The 21685-nt window shown below is 41.9% G+C and overlaps 2 protein-coding genes across 5 annotated transcripts; one reads left to right on the forward strand and one right to left on the reverse strand.

Annotated features, from left to right (window-relative positions):
- Window positions 1-10203: 10203 nt before the first annotated feature.
- LOC113013549 (uncharacterized) lies at window positions 10204-11663 on the forward strand. Of its 4 annotated transcripts, none has more exons than XM_080291104.1 (4): window positions 10204-10344; window positions 10451-10541; window positions 10654-11335; window positions 11528-11663. In XM_080291104.1, exons 2-3 carry the CDS (start codon window positions 10454-10456, stop codon window positions 11298-11300), a joined length of 735 nt encoding a protein of 244 aa, XP_080147230.1. In that variant the 5' UTR covers window positions 10204-10344; window positions 10451-10453; the 3' UTR covers window positions 11301-11335; window positions 11528-11663. The 4 variants fall into 4 exon arrangements, with proteins under 4 accessions (XP_080147230.1, XP_080147238.1, XP_026010341.1 ...); XM_080291112.1 differs by having other exon boundaries at window positions 10657-11335; XM_026154556.2 differs by having other exon boundaries at window positions 10315-10541.
- A 3686-nt stretch (window positions 11664-15349) lies between these two features.
- Window positions 15350-20593, reverse strand: nicol1 (NELL2 interacting cell ontogeny regulator 1). The gene is made up of 4 exons (XM_026162336.2): window positions 20429-20593; window positions 20081-20224; window positions 19102-19190; window positions 15350-16277 (listed from the first exon to the last, which is right to left on the reverse strand). The coding sequence occupies exons 2-4, from the start codon at window positions 20190-20192 to the stop codon at window positions 16206-16208; spliced, it is 273 nt and encodes a 90-aa protein (XP_026018121.1). The 5' UTR covers window positions 20193-20224; window positions 20429-20593; the 3' UTR covers window positions 15350-16205.
- Window positions 20594-21685: the final 1092 nt, after the last annotated feature.

Raw genomic sequence — 21685 nt, forward strand, 5'->3', positions numbered from 1 at the left:
TTAAACGTGCCAGTTAGAGAGGTATGAACCCTTCTGGTTGCATTACGTGGTCCCCAGATGATGAACCCTGCAGTTTTAGTGACCTCATCACATCTCCTGTGCCATCCAACCAAAATATCAAATTTGACGACCATGCTAACAGCAGAATGGATGTTCACAGGCAATAATCCAGTAATCGAAGTAGGAATTCATATCAAAATTGAAGTTTTTGAATTGATTTTTCTGTGTGATAATTAGCACTGCTGCGTCAGAGCAGCAAGGTTCCTGGTTCTGCCTGGTATGTTCACCATGAGCTTGTGTAGGTTCTCTCTGGGTACTCCAACTTCCTGGAGATGCAAAAGCAGACGTGTTTGGACAGATGGAGTTGAACTGAAAGCAAGAAGTTTATTTAGGCTGAAGGGGGATGATCCAGTGAAGGCAAAATATCACGTGACCAGGACGTGTAGGAGTGAATAGTTGTGCACCTGTCAGTGTTAACTCTGTGATAGACTGGCAACCTATCCTGGACGTACCCGCCTCTTGCCCTATGAAAGCTGGGATAACCTCCAGCACCCTGTGACTCTGAGTAGAATAGTCATAATAAAATAGATGGATGGTGGGAATGTGAAACCTTAAACGGTTAAACTTGTTTTTAGAATCCTTGTAAAGAAATTTATCCTAAATTTATGAACCACAATTTGTGACTTTCTGCTGATGTTCTCTGAACATTTTTAGATCTAATTTTATCCAGTTGCGTTACTGTTTATATTCCCCTGTAGTGTGTGAGTGATCTGTGGGTGGGGTGTGGGTGGTGTCTATGGGCAGTCACACTGCTGTTTGTTGAACTGTCAACATAACAGATCCAGACACACAATAAAAATAGCAGCTAACAATTGTTCTTCTCAGTAAAGTTTTCACAATTATCTCACTCGGAATTAACGATTTGCACCAAGCTTCACTCTAATACAGTTTTTCAGCCCTGCATTATTTGTCATGCACAGTTGCAGCTACTGCAGATTGTATTTTCCCTGGAGTCAGCTTCACAGATGAAGGCATCACGTATGTATCCGTCCTTGTAAGTGCATGGAGGTGTCTGAAGCGCTTATCCTTAATATTTAGTCTCCTTCCTTGTGCTTAGTGTTCATGTAAAATATATGAATACATTTGTCTCTGGAAAACTACACTGAACAAAAATATAAACGCAACACCTTTGTTACTGCTCCCATTCCCCATGGGATGGACGTAGAGACCTAAAATTCAGTCCAGATACACAATATAACCATCCCTCCCAAACAGTGGTCACAAATCAGTCCAAATGTGTGGTAGTGGGCACATCTGCTATATTGAGATAATCCATCCCACCTCACAGGTGTGCCACATCAGGATGCTGATCTGACATCATGAGTAGTGCACAGGTGTACCTCAGACTGCCCACAACAAAAGGCCACCCTGGAATGTGCAGTTTTGTCTCACAGCAAAATGCCACAGATGCCACAAGCAATGAGGGAGCGTGCAATTGGCATGCTGACAGCAGGAATGTCAACCAGATCTGTCGCCCGTGCATTGAATGTTCATTTCTCAACCATAAGCCGTCTCCACAGGCGTTTCCGAGAATATGGCAGCACATCCAACCGGCCTCACAACCGCAGACCTCGTGTAACCACACCAGCCCAGGACCTCCACATCCAGCAGGTTCACCTCCAAGATCGTCTGAGACCAGCCACCCAGACAGCTGCTGGAACAATTGGTTTGCACAACCAAACAATTTCTGCACAAACTGTCAGAAACCGTCTCAGGGACGCTCAACTGCATGCCCGTCGTCCTCATCGGGGTCTTGACCTGACTCCAGCTCGTCGCCGTAACAGACTTGTGTGGGCAAATGCTCACATTCGATGGCGTCTGGCACGTTGGAGAGGTGTGCGCTTCACGGATGAATCATGGTTCACATTGTTCAGGGCAGATGGCAGCTGAGAATGTCCCAGTTCTTGCATGGCCAGCATACTCACCGGACATGTCACCCATTGAGCATGTTCGGGATGTGCTTGACCGGCGTATACGACAGCGTGTACCAGTTCCCACGAATATCCAACAACCTCGCACAGCCATTGAAGTGGAGTAGACCAACATTCCACAGGCCACAATTGACAATCTGATAGACTCCATGCGACGATGTGTTGCACTGCATGAGGCAAATGGTGGTCACACCAGATACTGACCGGTTCTGGGTCCCCAGACCCCCAATAGCGCAAAAAACTGCACATTCCAGGGTGGCCTTTTGTTGTGGGCAGTCTGAGGTACACCTGTGCACTACTCATGATGTCAGATCAGCATCCTGATGTGGCACACCTGTGAGGTGGGATGGATTATCTCAATATAGCAGATGTGCCCACTACCACACATTTGGACTGATTTGTGACCACTGTTTGGGAGGGATGGTTATATTGTGTATCTGGAATGAATTTTAGGTCTCTACGTCCATCCCATGGGGAATGGGAGCAGTAACAAAGGTGTTGCGTTTATATTTTTGTTCAGTGTAGATTGTGCATTCACCTGAGCACTAACAGTGTATTTGAATGGTTCAAATACTGAATACTGGAGGTTTAGTTAATATCTCTGTTCTGTTCAGGCCCCTAACATCCTCCTCTGCCACACCAACCCTCTATGCCCTCCTCCACTGCATCCATGAATCTCCTCTGAGGTCTTCCTCATTTCCACCTTCAACACCCTTTGTTCAGTACATCCACCACCCCTCTCTCAGCCTTCCCATTCAACCCGTGCCAACCCTCTGAGACACTCATTTCTCTCTCTCCAAACAAGTTTAACATCTTCAACTAAACCAGCCTTCCTTTCACTCTTGCTGTGATTTTTCTGCCATAAATCACCCCTGAAGCTTGACTCCCAACCTGCACTTCTCTCTTTGCGGCCCATTGCTGTGCATGGTTGACTCCAGTTGTTTAGACTTTGAATGTTTTCATAGCAGATCATATTTTTGAGCCATCGACCTCTAGGTTACGGGTGCAGCACACTTCCACTGCAAAACTCTGCTACACCCACTTTTACCAGCACACTAAAAGTCCCGTTTTTTTCAACCAGGAGGAAAAACAAAGCCGTCCTCAGGGAGGTTAAAAATGCAGCTTTAGCCATTTTTTATTGTTAACATCACTTACTTATTCTAATAAGGTGATCCAGAAAATTGAGATTGCCAGACTTTTAGTCTAAGTATGTAAATGTTAGTAAAGTCAACAACAAAAGTCCTCAAAAGCTGAGAAAATTCAAAAATGTATTGAATTGTGTTGCAGAAATTTTAAGTTTTCTCTACATTTCCATCATTATTTAAAGCTTCACCTTCAGGTCAACACAAATGTCACTTTTAAAATACATTTCTGTCTTTTGCGGCTGGTGCGCTGTGCAACACAAAACAGCAACATGCTGACTGTGACCTTCAAATGCCATCGCACAATTCAGCGTTTTCATCAAAGGAACAGCACGGCTTTGCTTCAGGAACAGAGGCAACCTATGGATTAGAATTCATCTGAGGTCGAGCGCCACAGAGAGCTGAAAGCCCGAAACGTGTCGAACGATGTCTCTGCACAGCGATGTGGCTTTGAGCTCACAGCATCTGCTCTCTTCCTTAAGCTGTTTGTGCCACGAGTGAGTCTGGGTGGACTTTCAGTGGTGCAGGTAAATCTATCAGACACTGCTGCTACAAAGTGCTGCGGCTTAGATGTAAAGTGAATTCAACTTTAATGCTCGTGTTAAAGGCTTTTCTGTCAACGTTTAACGCTTCGTACGGACTCTCAGAAGTCAAACGTAGCTCGGTGTTCACTTGTAAACTATTTCCCAATCCCATATTTTATATCACTCTTATAAATAATAATAATTAGCATTCTTCTACCTTAAAGAAAAACTAACCCATCCACTTAATCAGGATATTAAACTTTGGATTAAACTATTAGACTAAATTGCTTCTGACTGGCTGAAAGTCCCACATATTGTTCCAATAATCTCGAATGTGACCTCTGAGTCTGTGCTTCCTTGCAGCTGAGGAAACCCCCTCCTCCTCCAAAGGTCGCACCATGCCGCTGCTCCTGCCGTGACCTCTGACTCCCCTTTCTTTTGGCTACTGGGTCAGACTGGCGGCACTCTTCTCACAAGTTTAAGGCTGAAGCACATTTCCCACAGAGGCCGCATCGACCATGAAACTGATAGACTTGTATGTTAAACTCTGAAATGTGAGTTTGTCAGTTTCATAAAGCCGTGCGTACACAGGCTGCTCTTTCACAGATCTTTTTAAAATTGTGTTTATGAGCCTGATTTGCTTCAAATGGATGTGAATGGACGCCTCGAGTTATTAGAGAAATTAAGACATCATGAGAGGTAAAGTGAAACTCGGCACACGCGGGGGTTAAAAATGTGACCTGGAGCGCTTCAGATAAAGTTTCCCAGTACTTTACTGGTCAAACTGGTAATAATCTACAGACAAAATCATCAAAAAACCAGCCACGGACACTTTTCTGCACTGATTATCTTACAACATGTGGCACTAAATGAGGGAACCTCGCTGCCACACACTCGGTTTGGTTTAGTCTTGTGTTCCGGTTTGATTAATTCATGCTTTTGTTTGAGGTGTATGTGAGATATTAACCACGCCCACGTGGGTGTGGAGAGTCTCCTCTTGGTCCGGCTGCCAGCTATTTGGAGTTGATTATTGGAGCGAGATAATTGGTGTGGGCTTGGAGGAAGACCAAGAAAGGAACTTTGAAGCGTTACTTGAGGAGTTTGTCCTACAGTTCTGTCAGAGAGGCTGTAGAAGCAGGGCTCAGTGAGCTTTGTTGAGCTTGAGCTGGAATGAATTTGGCTTTCTTATATATTTTTTTTATCTGCTTCGCTTATGCAGAACCAGTAATCTGGTTGGGAGACTTTTAGTTGAAAGTCATCTGAAGGAGCCGCGTTTTCACCGATTTTCTTTACAGAATGCTAGTGCAACATAAAGTCTGTGCTGAAGGGAAGATGATTTATCTGTGGAAGCTGTTAACCGTTCTCTTTGACAAATCTTACAGAGATCGCTCTGAAAAGGAGAAAATATCCAGTGAGCAGCAGTTCTGCCTTGTTGTTGTTAGAGGAGAATAAACAGACTGTTTCAGCTGATAAGAAGTCAGTAGTAACTCGACCACATTTTACAGCACACATATGCAGAAGAGCGTCTCTGAATGCAAATGACCTCCACAGACACTAGATCTCAGTCACGTCAACATGAACCAAACTCTCTGAGCAATGTTTCCAGCACCTTGTTGAATTTGTGCCATGAAGAATTAAAGCAGCTCAGCAGGGGAAAATGATCCCACCTGGTACTAGCAAGGTGTACCTAATAAAATTACCAGTGAAAGCAGTTTAACCTGATCTGGCTTGCAGTTTTAGTAACGTGGGTTTTAGGGGAAGGATGAATTTTTAACAAGCAAAATGATGGAAAGTTTTAATCAAGGAAGCATCCAATTAAACCGACTTTGAGGATGTTGAAGGGAGACGTGTGTCCAGGACGATTTCTCCTTAAATTCAGAGGAAATAATTCAGATTTATGCTCCCGGGACCAAGTGTCGATATTATCCACCCTGCAGAGCAAATTATCTATCCGTGCCGTACAGTATGTGCTTACAATATTGATGGAGGACAAGTTCGGTGCTCTAAACTTAGAGTGTAAAAAGGTCTGTGTGTTTCAGGCATCTGTGCGTGTGCTGGGCTCTGTGAGTGAGCTCTTACCAGAGGCCTGTCTCCCTCTTGTGGTTGTGGGTCAAAGGCTGGAGCTATGAAGTTCTTTAGGGACAAACAAGGCATTAGATCGTGTAGGAAACACAACGTTTCATTGCCAAGATGTCCTGAGAAAATCTCACACAGCTGCTCTGAATAATGACACTTTTAATTCGACCACACAGCTCAGTAAAAATTAATTCAAATAACAAAAGGCCACATAAGATGTAGTCGACTCTACTGAACCTGAAAGTTGGGAAATTCTTTTATTACAGCAATCCAAAAGCACGAAACACATTAAATAAAACACATAGAAAAAATAAAATTAAAAAAATTGAACTGAAAATAAAATAAGGAGACTCAGCGAGTGAAAGCAAGTAAAAGAAAACACATGAACAACAAAAAACGTTGTTAAAAGCTGGATGTAGGAAAAAGTAACTTGTGTTTTATGTTTCTTTGTTACATGTCTTGCTGTAAAGTGAAGGCCGGCCTCACGCTTCTGTAACATTTCAGTTTCAGTCTTCAGAACAGATGCAAAAAAACTGGTCTCACTGCTTTGTGTTTTTAACACATCACTAGCGGCAAAAGTGGCTTTAGAAACAGTGAACGCTGCAGTAGCACTTGTGCTTTTCATTAGTCAGCAGAAGACTGTGGGCTGCATCTCATCACACGTTGTTAACTTGGTGCTAGCAAGCAGAAAAGGAGTTAAATTACTAAACACAAACAGCAGCTGTTGAAAGGCACTGAGGGATGAGTGTATTAAGTTCAGTTGTACTGTACGGTCAGGGCAAAGGCTCTGGCAGTGCCACACGTTTTGTTGTTTACACACTTTGCTGATTCCTTTTTTATTTAGTTTACGTTTCTATGTTATTGTAAAAAAAAAAAAAATCATTAGTTTCAAAGACTTATGAACAAAGATGGAGCAGCCAGGCAGAAGGAGAAGAACTCAGAGAAGATTCATGGATGCAGTGAAGGAGGACATGTAGAGGGTTGGTGTGGCAGAGGAGGAAGCTGATAGGGATGAGGACTGAAAACATCTTCAAACACTGGTTTCTTCCAGTGTTTCAGGAGCAACTTAGCAACAGTCTGGCCATTTTCAAGCATGATGGAGCGCCGTGTCACGATGCACAGACAGTAACTAAGAGGCCTGGACAGTAAATGGTAAGTATTTATATAGCGCTTTACTAGTCCCTAAGGACCCCAAAGCGCTTTACATATGCAGTCATCCACCGATTCACACACACACATTCACACACTGGTGATGGCAAGCTACATTGTAGCCACAGCCACCCTGGGGCGCACTGACAGAGGCGAGGCTGCCGGACACTGGCGCCACCGGGCCCTCTGACCACCACCAGTAGGCAACGGGTGAAGTGTCTTGCCCAAGGACACAATGACCGAGACTGTCCAAGCCGGGGCTCGAACCGGCAACCTTCTGATTACAAGGCGAACTCCCAACTCTTGAGCCACGATCGCCCCTGGACAGTATCAAATTAATATTTTGGATTCATGGACAAAAAAACTTACTTGAAGGACTGATAAGGCAAGAATGGATCACCGTCAGTCACATCCCCCACCCCCCATCCTAAAAGAAAAGTATGGTGTAAAATGTCATATGTAAGAATGTGTCTGCTTGTCATGCATTTAGTTTATAACAAGCACATCTTCCTTTATGATAAATGATAATAATAAATAAACCTTTAACTTTATATATTTCAGTTGCATTTTACTCAAAAGTACTGCTTCAAGCTAAATAAAGGTGAAGAATTTTTGGGGGGGGTTAGAAGGATTTGATCTTTGTGCCAATAAAAGTCTTTAAAACTTGTGAAAACCCTCTGAATAAAAAAATGAAAGGCCAAATTTGCGACACTCCCAAAGCTTTGTTGCCATGACTGTAGAGTTTAGTGTGACACAGTAAACTGTAAAAACGCTGTGTTTTCATCAGAGAGCTGTTGCTATGATCATTATTAAAGTAATTCTTAGTGCACCCGAGAGGCTCTAAAAATCTCTAACACCTTCCAGGAATATAATTCAGACCGAAACAGCATCACTGAGTTTTCCCTCTGGAGGTGGATTAACACCTTGGTGAGCGTGTCAGCAGAAAGTGAGCAGTGCATGCTTCACACTGACACGGTTTGTCTCTGAGCTGGATTTCCATCAGATCTGAGGGCGTACCTACTCTAACTCATTAAATGTAGACGAGCCGTGTAAAAGGAATTCGGCATGTTTTCACTTCAGGTTCTGAGCATCTGTTTGGTTTTTTGTTAACACTTGCACATTAAAACTGTACAGATTACGACAGCTGTATTACAGATTCTGTGGTAAGAAAAGATTCAGGAGTTTAATGAATTCTACAGAATAGTAACAAAGATGGTGGGAATCTGTAGTAACCCGTACCAATCATACAGATATAGAACAAAACAACATGGAAGGTCCTAGTTCCTATTTATTTCTATATATTTAGTGGGAACATGGAATCTCATGCTGCATCTTTTGCTTTTAGAAATAAATGTCTTCCTGCCCTGTGACAGATAGAACTCCACAGCATCTTATTAACGTGGAAGTCGAAGTCTGAGCTGCTTTAATTTTTCCATCGTTTTCGTGTCATCATCAGGTTGATGCTGAGTGCTCCTGTAGTCCTGATGCTCTGTGTAGATCAAACAGACAGTAACAGTGGACTGAAAGTGTAAAGCAGTTTCTCTACAACCTTCTACAAAGCTACATATCTGCACTTGACCCTCCGCGCTGTGTTAAAGCGCTTGGAGCATATTGTGTCACGTAACTTGCAAAACATGAGAAAACATTTCACTGGATGGGACATTTCCCTGTTGTAAGAAGACATCTATTATCCAAATATACTTAGCAGAACAAAGAGTAAATATTTGTTAACAATATTTGTTTCGGATTATTTGCCTCGCCCCCGGGTCTCAGTGAAAGCAGAAGAGCCGTTGAAAAAGAAGAGTCGGGAAACTTCTCATAGAAAAAAGATATTTCCTGCCACATAAAGATCAGGCGTGGATTGACTCTTCATTCTGTGCATAAATAACATTCAAAGCGTTCAACAGTCTGTCATCTTATCAAGAGTCTACAGATGTGATCAAGGTCCTGACTGTAGTCATCAAAACTAATCGTGTTTAATCTGAAACATTTCACACAGATGTCTGGAGAGATTTCAGTCAGTTTATCCGTTTATAACAGTGATCTTCTTGGGTCAAACCTGTGGGCCTTTCTGTGTGCAGTTTGCATGTTTTCCATGTGCTTTCAGCTGACTCCTAAACCTGCTTCTCTTTGATCGATGGGCTACATGTCCATGTTGTACCGCACCTATCTCCCAGTGTCTTCTGGGATAAGGTCCTGGCCCCACATAGGCATGGGACATCTTTAGCCCTCCTCCCTATTACACACATTTAGAAAATGTCCCACATTTTGTTTGACTCTCTTATCTGCAGGACAGACTTGACTGAAGTCCATCTTTTATTCACTAGATGTAAAAGAAAACCTGTCATCATGAATGACGTGTCACAAAGTCACAAGACTTGGAATACGATGAAAACACAAATAAATCTCTGGGGAAAAAAAACGAAATACAGAATTTGTAACACATGTTTGTCCCACATAAGCGTTCACTCTGTCCCACATTTAGCGTGTTGGGATCTTGTTGCTTTAACCCACACTGTCTGTTCTGATAGAGACAAAGTGATCTTGACATTTCTTTATTTTTTGCTGCTTGAATGATGAAGATTCTGGGTTTGAATCTGCTCCTCTCCGCGCACCTCTGCGTCCTATCAGAGTCTGAAAACGTACACGTATCATAGATAGACTCACCTCAGTGAACTGGATAGATGTCATTAGTCAAAGGTCAAGGTAACGAGTGCCAGAGTAAAGGTTCTTACAGGCTAAAACTAAACAACATATAAATTAAATATGTTCTATCAGGACCCAGTAAAAAAAACATTCAAACATATTTAGCAAAAAAAAGAAATGTAAATATTTATTTTTCCTCTCGTGTATTTGCCTTGCCCTCTGGGCTCAGCAAAGGTAAGCTGAAAGTTGGAACACCTGCAACACATCACAACATTAACAGCAACAAAAAACAGTATTATGCAGGACTTTTTCTTTAAAGTTTAGTGAGATTTATCAACACAACCAGTCTGAGGAGGCATTAATGTAAGATGTTTATGTCTACGTACTGTACTCTTGCCTTAATAAATATGCCTCCTTTACATGATGAATCAAAGTTATCATAAAGGTTATCACACCCACAAAAAAACTCAAACTAAATTAAATGGAGAAAACAAAAAACACGTGAATCTAAAGCTCTGCTGCAGAGGGCTTCAGCCCACTTTCACCTCTGAGTGTCCATCTGATCAGTGTTTGAAGTTTATTGATGATGTTACTGTGTTTCTCTGCACTGCATGTGAGCACGAGGTGCAGCAGATACCTCGGAGTACTCCTTGTGACCAAAAGAGGCGTAGAAACTTTTCATTGGACGAGCTTTTCTCTAAAGTAACAGGACAAACAAATGCACGCCTCAGAAGAGTATATAACTGAAGTCAGACAGTCAGAAAACATCTAACACCTTAACTTCTGCTTCTACTCAGCGACTGACACAGAGTAAAGGTGAGTGTAGTTCCTTCATTTCTCCCACTAAATCAGGTGTTAAATATTTAAAGAGCGTTTGGGTGCATTTTTGTAAAGTGTTGAAGTTTCTGGGTTTTGTTTTTAGAAAATGAAGGTCCAAGACTTGTTCATGGGTTTTGCTCTTGTTGCTCTGACCAGTGCAGCACCGATAGAGGACAAAGCTGTATATGATGAAGGTAAGGGATTATTTAAAGCAGAAATTTACTAAGGTGCAGGTCTAAACTTAGAGCTGTTTGAGTGCCTGTCATTTACTAACAGATGTCATCACTCCCACACCTTCTGATTCAGCAGAGTACAACCCTGAAGACTTCGACATAGATCCTACACAATATGAGAAACTCTTACAGAATGTGCAGAGTTACGGCAAAGTTCTGGGCATATCCTTTGACTACGGTGAGCTCCTGGGGACAGAGTTGGAGAATGAAACATTCCTGGCTGCAGGACTCGGGGTTGATGTGTCTGTTGGTGGACTCCTTGGAGATGAGGCGGCCCTGGGTGAAGGCTTTGGAGATGTGAAGTCTCTGGCCACAACCTTTGGATATGCAGAACTCCTAGACACTGAGTTGGGAAGTGACACACTTCTAGTTGCAGGACTTGGGCTTGAGATGTCTGGTGGTGCCCTGGGTGAAGATTTTGGAGATGATGACATACTTCTGGCAGCAGCTCTTGGGGATGAGCCCCTCGGCGCAACCTACGGATATGAAGAGCTCCTGGGCTCAGAGTCTGGAAATGAGACACTTCTGGCTGCCGGACTCAGGGTTGAGATGTCTGTTGGTGCACTCCTTGGAGATGAGGCGGCCCTGGCCAACGGGGAACTCCTGAATGTCAGTGAAGAAGATGAGAAACTCATGGAGATCGCTTTGGAAAACCTCAGTCTTGAAGATGTGCTGAAAGCAGCAGGTTCTGACGGTGAAATCAGACCTGATGCTGAATGAGCTGAGAGAAATGAATCCCTCGCTGCACACTGCCTGTATGTCTCAGTATACTTCTCACACTCTTCAAACTTTTTGTTTCCATCATAAAGGGAAAAGATCATAAAGCAAAATAACATTTAATCTCAAGAGAACGTAATCTGCAGTTCACCAAGTGAAGAATGTGATGCTCTGTCATGTTTTTGTAGCTTACATGTTAACATGTATGTTTATCTGCTCTTTCTCTGCAGCTCTCCAGGCTCGTGGCTTCATCGTGGTCATGATCCATATAAGGCAAATGAAGTGCATTAACTGAGGCACTGTCTCAAACATAAGGGACAGTAAAAATGTTTTGAAATGAAATAAAAATATTGGTCTCAGTTTCAAGATTAATGTTCTCTTTGTTTTTATTCTTTGTGTGTCTGTGTGTGTGTGTATATGAATCTTATTATAATACATCTCAAAAGCCTGCAGAGATTTTGCGAGCAATGTATTTTCTGTTGCTTAACTAAATTTTCATTTAATTTTCATTTATAAATGACGTGAATTTGATCAGCAGAATCAGTTTTTTACATTCCCATAACAGCATAAACATGCAGGTAAAATGTTCTTCATTCTGCATTTAGAGCTTTCGAGTAACTATTGCCTGAACCACGCAGTGAGCAAACAACTGTTGGGTGACTTTACTTAAATAAAGTATTCAAATAAGAATAAATGTAAATATTGTAAGGCAAGAAATTACTGGGCAAAGATTTTATGCGTAGATTAATTTTTAGATTTTGTTCTATTTAGCTTTAATGTAATTTACAGACTTCAGATGCCAACAAGTTCATCTGACATGGTTTGTTTTCAATGACATGGTCTTCTTTTTTTCTTTTTTTTAATCAAGTTAATATGTTCAGGTTTAGTGAAAAAGGATATTAGTCACTGAATGAATTATTTTCCAAAAGGTAAATTATGTAATTCATTGTTTTTAACAAATTTGATTGTTTAGTTTTGATTGATTGTTTGATTGAAGCTGGGAAATGTTGAAAGAAGAACTGGACTTGTTTGTGTGTCACATGATATCTTCTAACTGGTGGACAAAGTGGCTTTCGCCAACAAAGCTGACAAACGGAAGCAGGATTTGGAGGATTTCGCAAAGAAAATGTTTTGGAAGATGTGTACTGTGGCATTTGCACAATCTAACATCTCAGTGTTGGTGTTGTTCATACATTATCAGAATAACATTGGTCCAGAATCAGTGACCCAACTGTCCAATGATGTTCATTTATTCAGTTAGCATTAGCCAAGAAGTTAGCTAATGTTATTGTAAGCTATAACTAGCAAACCAACATAAGATTTGGCTTCAAAAATAATGATCTAAGTAATCATCTGGGAGAGCTTCATTGTCTGTCTTTCACCTGTAGTATCATTAAGCAGAGCTGCACTTTGCTTCTTTCTTTGTCACATACATTACCTGCCTGCCTATCTATCCTCAGTGACTTTATAAAACACATAGTACATGACTGAATTATAAACCTCCATGCTTCACATTCATCCTGCCTACTGGTATGCTAAATTCTGGTATGCTAAATAAGTCCCACGGTCACGCAAGGTGAGGAAACTTTTGTGGCAAAGTCAAAGCAATGCCCAAGTATAAAAGAGGGATAAAAGCCAGAGAAAATCCAGAGGATTTTGCTTGCTTGCCCCCCGTCAAAGAATTTCAAACAGCTGGTTCAATGATTCAGGCAGCTTTTCCCGGAGCAGATAAAAGAGAGCTCTGTGGAGAGAGCAAGCCAGCGAGTGAGTAAGAGCGAGAGAGGAAGAAAGTGGAGGCTGCTTGACAACAAGAAGTGAGAGTGATTCAGCGTAAACTCAGCATCCCTGCATGCCTGAAGCTCAATCACTCAAACCAGTAAAAGCCTGACGGGGTGAAGCTGCCTCAGCAGGATGTTTCAGTTGCCTGTGATTGTGTGTGCTGTGGTGCAGTATGAGAGGATTTGCCTCCATTGTGCCCTGCGGTGCGCCGTGATGCCTCAGGCCTGCGACTCCTGCCAGGTGACTGCGGGCACTCCGTGAGCCAACGTAGCTCCTCGGTTTTCCTCTTTCTGTATCTTTTTACAGATTTCAGCCCATCTCATTTATAGATGAGGGGACTACAGAGTGCTGCATCACTGCGACACAGCTGGCAGTCCTTCTTTACTTAGGGCTCCTCCTGCTGGTAGAGATGTGGCACCTACAACAGTAATCCCTGTTGCAAATAAATAGAAAAAAATGTTAGTAATGTAGGAGGAGATGAAGTCAGCTAAAAAAGCACGACCTTTGGCATCTTTGAGAGCCGCATATCAGGTCATTCCATATTTAATCTTTTATCGATCTTCTACTGAGGAAAAGATCGTTTGACAAAGTCTAGACAACATCTAATACGTTTTACAGGGATATGTGTGATCCCCAAGCTCAAGTCCTCTAGCAGAGGCCTGGGTTCTGCACAGTATCATAGATGTTCCTAAAACTGCACTCCTCTTGACGGAGACCTCTGATGTTGTGCTGGGTCTGCTGGAGTTACAGCTCCTTTAATGCTCCTTTGACCACTGGAACCACTTTGGACTTTAACTTCCACATCTGCTCCAGTTCTCAGAAAGCTGATTCTGTTCATCTGGATGAAGCGTTTTCAGTAATAGAAATTTTTCGTCACTCAGCCAAATAAAATACTGAGATGAGGGCCCAAAGACTGAAGTGACACAACATTTCAACTTCGTCCAGATGAACAAAATAACCTTTCTGGAGCAGCTTTACCTGGATGATTGAGAATGCTTCAAGATATCTGCCTCTGGTACGTCTCTGTTTTCTCATGCCCCTTTTTCCTGATCTTGCTGTCCGCTGGGATTGCCACAACTATCACAACTGCTTCTGCTCCTTGTCAACCACCATTATGTCTGGTTGGTTGGCCAACAGCTACTTGTCTGTCTGGAGGCTGAAGTACCTGAGGACCTTAGCCGTGTTGATCTCAGCCAGGTACATATGGGGCACAGATGTTCCTGTACTCTATCCTAGCCACTTGGTTATGTCATCCAATGAACACTGCTGCTACTATATGCCCGACTGTCTCTATGGTGTCTTTGCACAGTCTGTAACTTGGATCGGCTGTGATAGCTGTGTGCTGGCCTCTGTGGATCTGGAGCCCTCTTGGGGCTTGTTTATGTACTGTCATGGACTAGCCACTGGTAGGGTTTCTTTAGTCTGTCACTTGTACATCATGGCAAGGCTTGATCTTGCACAATACTTCTTCATCCTTACCACCATCCCTGTCTGCTATCAGCTGCCTGAAGCACTCTTGCAGCAGCTCATCTCAGGGACACGCTTCCCGATGTATTCATGCTGGTTGTTTCATCCTGGATCATGGCACTGGCACTCCACTTTTTTGTTGCTCACAGAGCTGCAGGGTCCTGGATTTGGATGAAAGCCTCCATGCATGGAAAGGAATTTTCACATCTGGATATCTCCTCCTTTGGTTAGCTTATCATGACATCTGTGTAGCTGATGACTGCTGGACATGTGGGCTGATGGCTTGGGACCTAAAGGCACATTTTAGTGTCTTTTTTATCTTTGGTGATTTTGGGGGATTCTTCCTCTGTGTTGAACTCTGCTGTCATTTGCTTTCCCATTCCAACCAAACAGCATTCTAGCTCCCCATTGGGCCATTTGATGGAGAACACAGAGGTGGTTCTCTACAACCACTGTGTTGGTTGATTTTCACACCATCTCTCTCTTTGGATGGCCAGTGTTAAGCAAAGGGGACAACAAAAGGTGGTATATGTCAAAGAAACAGGACCCAAGGTTTCCCAGCAGAACATTGTCCAAACACCCCAGAAGAGCTGCATCACAGTTTGGTCAAATTCTTACACTTGCACATGTTCCCTCCTAACACCTCAACTTTGAGGAAAAAATGTCACCAATGGGTGCTATGATGACGAGATGATGAATGTTATTAGCTGTCAGCAGTCATACTGTTAATGCCTGACTGGTGAGCTGCATGACCAAGAAGCAATGAAAATAACTGAATGGACTGTAATTCATTAGAATACAAGCAGTAAAGGTCATTCATTGTTTTTATTTAAAGGTGCAACAATAAGACAGTGAATGGGGCTCATTGTGACATAAATACGCTGTTTATTAACAAGCAACAGTAAGACAGTTACTATTTCTACTTCCATGTTCCCTGCTGCAGGTCTGTTCACCCCTCCCTCCCCTGCTTATGACTCCTCCGTTCCACATACCCGTCTACATGTACATAATCTATACATACAATCGATATTAACAACAGGTTAAATAAAAGTGCTGAAAATTCATGCTACAGTGCTGTGCTAAATCAAGACCTACGAGTCCCCTTTTGCAAAGAGGTAAAACTTCATTTCTTTACAAACGTTTCATTTGTAAACCTCCCAAACAATTCCTTTGAATCAGTCAATTACTGTCAGATTCCTAATAATAATTTAACTAACCGAAATCTAATGTTGAGCCGTTGAATGAACTCTGTGTGATGCTACAGTTCAATGTGTGTAAACCTTAACCTCGTACAAGACATTCAACAAGTTTACAGATACGTACCACATCCTATCCACATTATACAGTCGAAAAAGTCCAAAAATGTTTACGCTTTATAGGAGACACATGAGAGCGGCTGTCAGTGAAAACAATCTAAGTTCACAGGTGTCTGATACACCATGTCAGCGGTATAAAAGTCATCCCAGATAAGGCAGAACGAAAGCATGCCTCGTGACTTTAAATCAGAGCTTCACTGAACAGTGACATGAGAGAAAACAAAATAAAGTGCCTATTGTGTGAATATGCAAAGATGAGAGCTGCTGTACATGAGCAGAGGTTCTGGACAGAGTTGTTTTTGAAGTGTGTCGAGGTGCTGTTAGAGCGGGACGTGTCCTCAGGAGCTCAGCGCAGCGAGTTGGTGGGCATACAGTCACACAGAGCCCTCCTCTCCGTCCTCAGCACCAGCGTCTCTGTCTGCAGCAGGAAACAAACAAACAAAAAAACCACAACATTTTACTACATTAAATATCAGGTTTCTGACCTGTTGTCTTCATCAGCTGCAAAATGTTCTAAAAAAATCAAATATTAAAACGTTTCATTTAAAGCATTTGATATGTTTCTATGTTCTATTGTGAATAATTGCACAGTATCCCAGTTTACTTCGATTAGGGTTTGTATTTCCCTGTGATATTTTGATACAATTATAATTTTACAGTTTAAGTTTTAACCATAGATGCTGCCACGGGATTTTTATTACATGACAGCTTTTTCAAACCTTGCAGATTTAAACAAATATAAGCCACAACATCATGACTGCAAATAAAACATAAACATCAACATAAAAGAAAACTGAATAAAGAGGTTTAACCGAATTACAAAGAATTTCTAAGGTTTACAAAGTGCTTACTGTCCATGTCTTGCACATCGTTTTTTATTCTGCTAGTCTGTAACTCTGCAGTTCAGTAGCTTATTGGAGGCTGGAAGGAACAATAGCTTCAGGCAGTTTGTTTTGCACTTTGGCCCTCCTGAGTCTTCTTCCTGATGGCAGAGGTTTGCCTTGAGAGGAAAGATGTGCAGTGTGCTTTGTTGCTTGTTCTGTAACAGCATGCTCACACGGGCTCTGTAAGGCCCGTACTCGTATTCCCATGACCTTCATGGCTGTTTTATCCAAGCCTGCTGTTAAGTTGCCAAACCATTGCAATTCCATATTTAATAAGGACGCTCTCTAGCATCAGCAAGCTCTGAATCACTGCTGCAGGCTTGCACACAGATTATTGATGTGTATCTGCCAACAGCTAAATATTTATATGAGGACGGCTGACAGTTATTGAGTGGATTCTGATGAGCACTGGTTCATGATCAATAACTATTTTCTCTGATTTAGTGATGCTTGGAATCAGACGATTAGTTTCACACCATTTTGATGAAGTTGTTCAATCTCATCATGGTACACAGAAGAATCCACGAGTGTCAAACATAATCAGCCCGGCATGGACTCCAATCCGAGGAGGAGAGCATACATTTTGGAATTTTAAATTATATTTTAATAGGTTTTGCAGCTTCTCCTGATACTACACCAAAGTAATTAAGTAATATAAATATTTAAAAAACAAACAAATTGCAATAAACTCTACACATTTCTGTTTTCTACAATGTGTCTACAATAAAAAACAACATGCTATTTTCAGTGAAGTAACAGAAACTTTCTGTTTTCTTTCAAACCTCACTCTGTGAGGTATCTCACTCGGTTTTCAGAGAACTGGGGTTACATTAGTAACCGAACATTTTTCTTTAATCTTACATTTATATCTTACAGTTTAAATCATGCTGACACACTTCTTTCATTACTACAGCAGCATTTCTTTATCATGTAGAAAAAACTAAGAAATACTGTTGAACTTGCCCGTCGTTATACTTTTGATGTTTCATGGTCAGGAATAATGTGTCAACGTGTAGACAGATGATCCCTGTGAGCTAACAGTTCATGTTTCAGGCTGCCCTAAACTTTCATCTTCGTCAACATTTTTAGTCTTGGCTCTGTATGAAATCAAAAAGGGATTACTCCTGATGTGGTCCTCTCAGGCACAGAGCAGCCCCGCCCACCTGCTGTTTAAACGTTTTGTTTGCGATGGGCAGCCAATCAGATACAGAGCTACTCTAGTTCTAAGAACACAGCTGAAAACATCATAATGGATGCTGCTTAATCCACAGTCATATTAATATTAGTCATATTAGGATATGTTCTCCTACAGCAACTTGTGCACAGTGTAAAGTGTCATGCCACTTTCTCTCGCTCCGTTTCCTCCAGCCTCTCTGTGCGCCTGTGTTTGACTACAGGAGTGGAGTGAGGTGCGTGGGATGTCGGGTCACCAGCTGCCGCTCAGCACTTCCTGCCATAAATAAATCGTACCAGCTCCAGCACGCTGCCTGATCGTAGACTGTTCACTAGGTTGAGCACAGTTCTGCACATCTTACACCTCCTCTCTGTCTCCAGCCTCTACCTTCCTCCTCCTTCCACTCAGCTTTAGACTCTCCTCCTAGACCTTTCCCTTCATTTCCATTTGGACCAATCCATTTACCCCCCCCCCCCCCCCTTCCTGGCAACTGGCCATGCTGTTTGGGTCACAGTGGCTGGATCTAACTTATCTCCTTGTCTGTCAGAGTAATCGAGGGGTGCAGCGATTGTTTTCAGTCGCATTAACCTTCATTTCTTGGGTCCACACAATTAAATTATATAAACAGAGAATAAAAGTCATATCAGCTGATCCAAAAGCAGGTATGTGTGCCCTGAATTGAAATCAGTACTACAGTTCACACGTAAGCTCGGTGTGCTTGGAGTTAAAGTGTAAAATGTACAAATTCCAAAAATATTTCACAACAATCCAAACTATAGCGACAAAAAAAAAAATCCCTATTCTTTGCAGCACAGGAATTTATAGGCACAGGTATTATGACTGCTCTTTGGCACAGTGATGGGAGTGTGTGGGTGTCTGAGGTCATTTGGAAAATGAAGCACAGCAATCTCTAAAAGCTGCGCTCCACAATTTTCATATCTAAAAACCAGGAAATAAATGAAAAAGGACTAACCCTGCGCTAAAATGCAGATGTAGACATTAACATATACTAAAACGTACCACATAATGTCACATTTACTATATAACAATATGGGAACTGATAGAAGCAGTTGCCACCCCACCACAAAGGCTCATGAAGATCAGTTATTTTATGAAATACATCAGCTGGTGCATGAATCTCTGCAGTAGCCTCTAGAATGAAAAGGAAATTAGAGAGGACTTACCCTGGCATCTAGGTTGAAAGCGGTCTTCTTTAGATCTTGCAGCGCCCTCTGCATAAACTCAAAGGCATGACAGTCCACACACGGGCGACCTGGAAACAGCAGAAATGAGTTCAGAAACAAAGGCAGCGGCGTGAGATACCAAGTTAGTACAGAGCCAGTATCACCGATACTTCTAAATGCAAATGATGTAGGTGGGAGTAGCATGCCGTGATTTATGAGGTGAATGTATCACTGATAATGATAATGTGAATGCAATTCAATGACCTCTAAATGACTGTGAATCTTGCTTTTTTCACTTTTTCATTAACACAACAGAACACACACTCATGGTTTTTCACATTTTGAGCCTGGATTTTTTTTGTATGTGTGCATGACTGGAAAGCATCAAATTAGACTCCAATTTAATGCTGATTTGGTGTGTTCTTGTGGCTGCAGACGTAAACTATAAAGTGTATTGAGTAGAAGTAGAGAATCAGTGACCTGACCCAGAGTCATCATTTACAAAAAGGAACCATAAATCTTATTAATGAGATTAGTCTGTAGCAGAAAGCGACTGACTGCTGTGCTTTGTCATCTTTGAATTGATCATTTATTTGAAGAAACAAATATTTTAAACAAATATACAGAATTTAGCTTTGTGGAAGTGTTCATCTAGATTTTTTTTCTCATCTAGCTTTTAATTTACAAACAACATAATCAAGCTTTTCTACCTGAGCATCCATGAAGTCACACTTATGTATATTTTCCTTCTAACCTGCTCGGTATGTGTGCCTTTAAGCAGCAGTGGAGGCCCAGTTTCATGATCCAAGCGTACATTAATTAAGATGACCTACAATTCCCTCAACAGCACCCCTGTGAGACCTGCAGTCATTAGACTGTGGAAAGATCACCGTGGCGGACACATACTCGTCTAAAACATCTCAAAACTTGTACTCAACAGGCGGAGGGAAAAATTTATCTAATTTTTAAATCCACCTACTTTCGGCAGGGATGACAGTCCCCGTCTCATGATCCGCATCAGCTGCCCCGACACAGACGAGCTGCAGCGCCAGCAGCAGCACCACTGCCTGCACATACCCGCTGGAAGCCATGGCGACGGTGCGATCACTTACTCACCTCTGATCTGGAGAGTACAATTAGGCAAAATGTATAAATTAAAGGGCAGAAAATGTCCTACACGGCCGTCAGCCAATCAAATGAGGGGGAAAATGATGGGCTTTGTTCAGATAATGCTCCAGTTTCCAACCAGTAAATGTTTGTATGTGTTTAAAAGCTCAGCCCGCACAGAGTAATTACCGCTTATCTGACCACCTGCACGGTAACCTACCGTCAATCGGCCGATGATGGTTTGCAGATCGCCAGATGAGCGCAAGATGCCCACCGAGTACTGTTGTATGGAGATTAAATTAGTGCGCATGCGTGTTGGTTGGCTGAAATTTTCTCCAGGGGCCTCGAAAACGAGACTTCCGGTGACAGCACTTAAAAAAATAAAAGCCTTGATGGGCAGTTTACCCGTAGAGTTTATTGATGGGTAGGTCATGCATTCATTAACAGGATAACAGACAGAGAGCTCGAGAGAGCAATATTTACTTAAAAACTCAATGTAAAAAGCAGTATAGTTATTATTATTAAAGATACCTCATTTGATTACCTACATTTTAGAGATCAATACTGCATTTTGTTCCGTAAATTGAGTGCAGTATATACATACATGCACAGTTTCAGCTATAATTCCAATATTTAAAATTGTGTATTTCCATTGACCTATTTTTACATTAATATAAATCAAATACAACTACATTTTTATGATTTTCTTTTTAAAATAGGGTGCGCGATTTACAGCCACGTTGAACAAAAGCACTAAACTGAAACAGTTAGTCTGTTACTGCAGCACACTGAATCTTCATGTTTTTGACATTTACATGTTTATAGTCTGGCATTAAATGAGGCGACTATACAGTGTAAAGATATAGATACATATCCAATTAATATCCCATGTAATAAGTAAGAGCAAATAATAATTGACTATATACTTGTAAACAGCACAAATTAGTGAAGCAAGCTCATTTAAGATGTCTTTGTGGATCTAGAGAAAGTGTATATAAGGATGCCAGGAATAGCAGAGAAGTATGTGAGGGTGGTGCGAGACATGAATGATAACAGAGTGGTGGGTGTGCAGTAGGAGTGACGGATGAGTTCAAGGTGGGAGTGGGATTACATGAGGGATGGACTCTGAGCCCCTTCTTGTTTGCAGTGGTGACAACTGGGCTGACAGATGAGTTCAGGCTGGAGTCTCTGTGGACTATGATGTTTGCAGATAACACTGTGATCCATGGAGAGAGTGTGGAGCAGGTGGAAGTACGCACAGGAGAGAAGAGGAATGAAATCAAGTAAAAGCAAGGCACAATACATGTGTGTGTGGAGAGGTGAACATTTACAGATATTGAAGGTGGATGAGTTTAAATACTTGGAGTCAACCACCTAAAGCAAAAGACAAGTGCACGAGAGGGGTGAAGAAGAGAATGCAGGCGTGGTGAATTGGGTGGAGACAAGTGTCAGGATAGCAGCAAGAGTGAATGAGAAA

The sequence above is a fragment of the Astatotilapia calliptera genome, chromosome 3 (assembly GCF_964374335.1).
Source record: "Astatotilapia calliptera chromosome 3, fAstCal68.1, whole genome shotgun sequence".
NCBI lineage: Eukaryota > Metazoa > Chordata > Actinopteri > Cichliformes > Cichlidae > Astatotilapia > Astatotilapia calliptera.

Coding starts and splice junctions, on each gene's coding strand:
- nicol1 (XM_026162336.2), bottom strand. CDS start 20,192: ATGGCTTCCAGCGGGTATGTGCAGGCAGTGGTGCTGCTGCTGGCGCTG. Junction 19,191..20,080: donor GACTGTCATCCCTGCCGAAA/GTAGGTGGATTT, acceptor TGCTGTTTCCAG/GTCGCCCGTGTGTGGACTGT. Junction 16,278..19,101: donor CTTTCAACCTAGATGCCAGG/GTAAGTCCTCTC, acceptor TTCCTGCTGCAG/ACAGAGACGCTGGTGCTGAG.
- LOC113013549 (XM_080291104.1), top strand. CDS start 10,454: ATGAAGGTCCAAGACTTGTTCATGGGTTTTGCTCTTGTTGCTCTGACC. Junction 10,542..10,653: donor CAAAGCTGTATATGATGAAG/GTAAGGGATTAT, acceptor CTTCTGATTCAG/CAGAGTACAACCCTGAAGAC.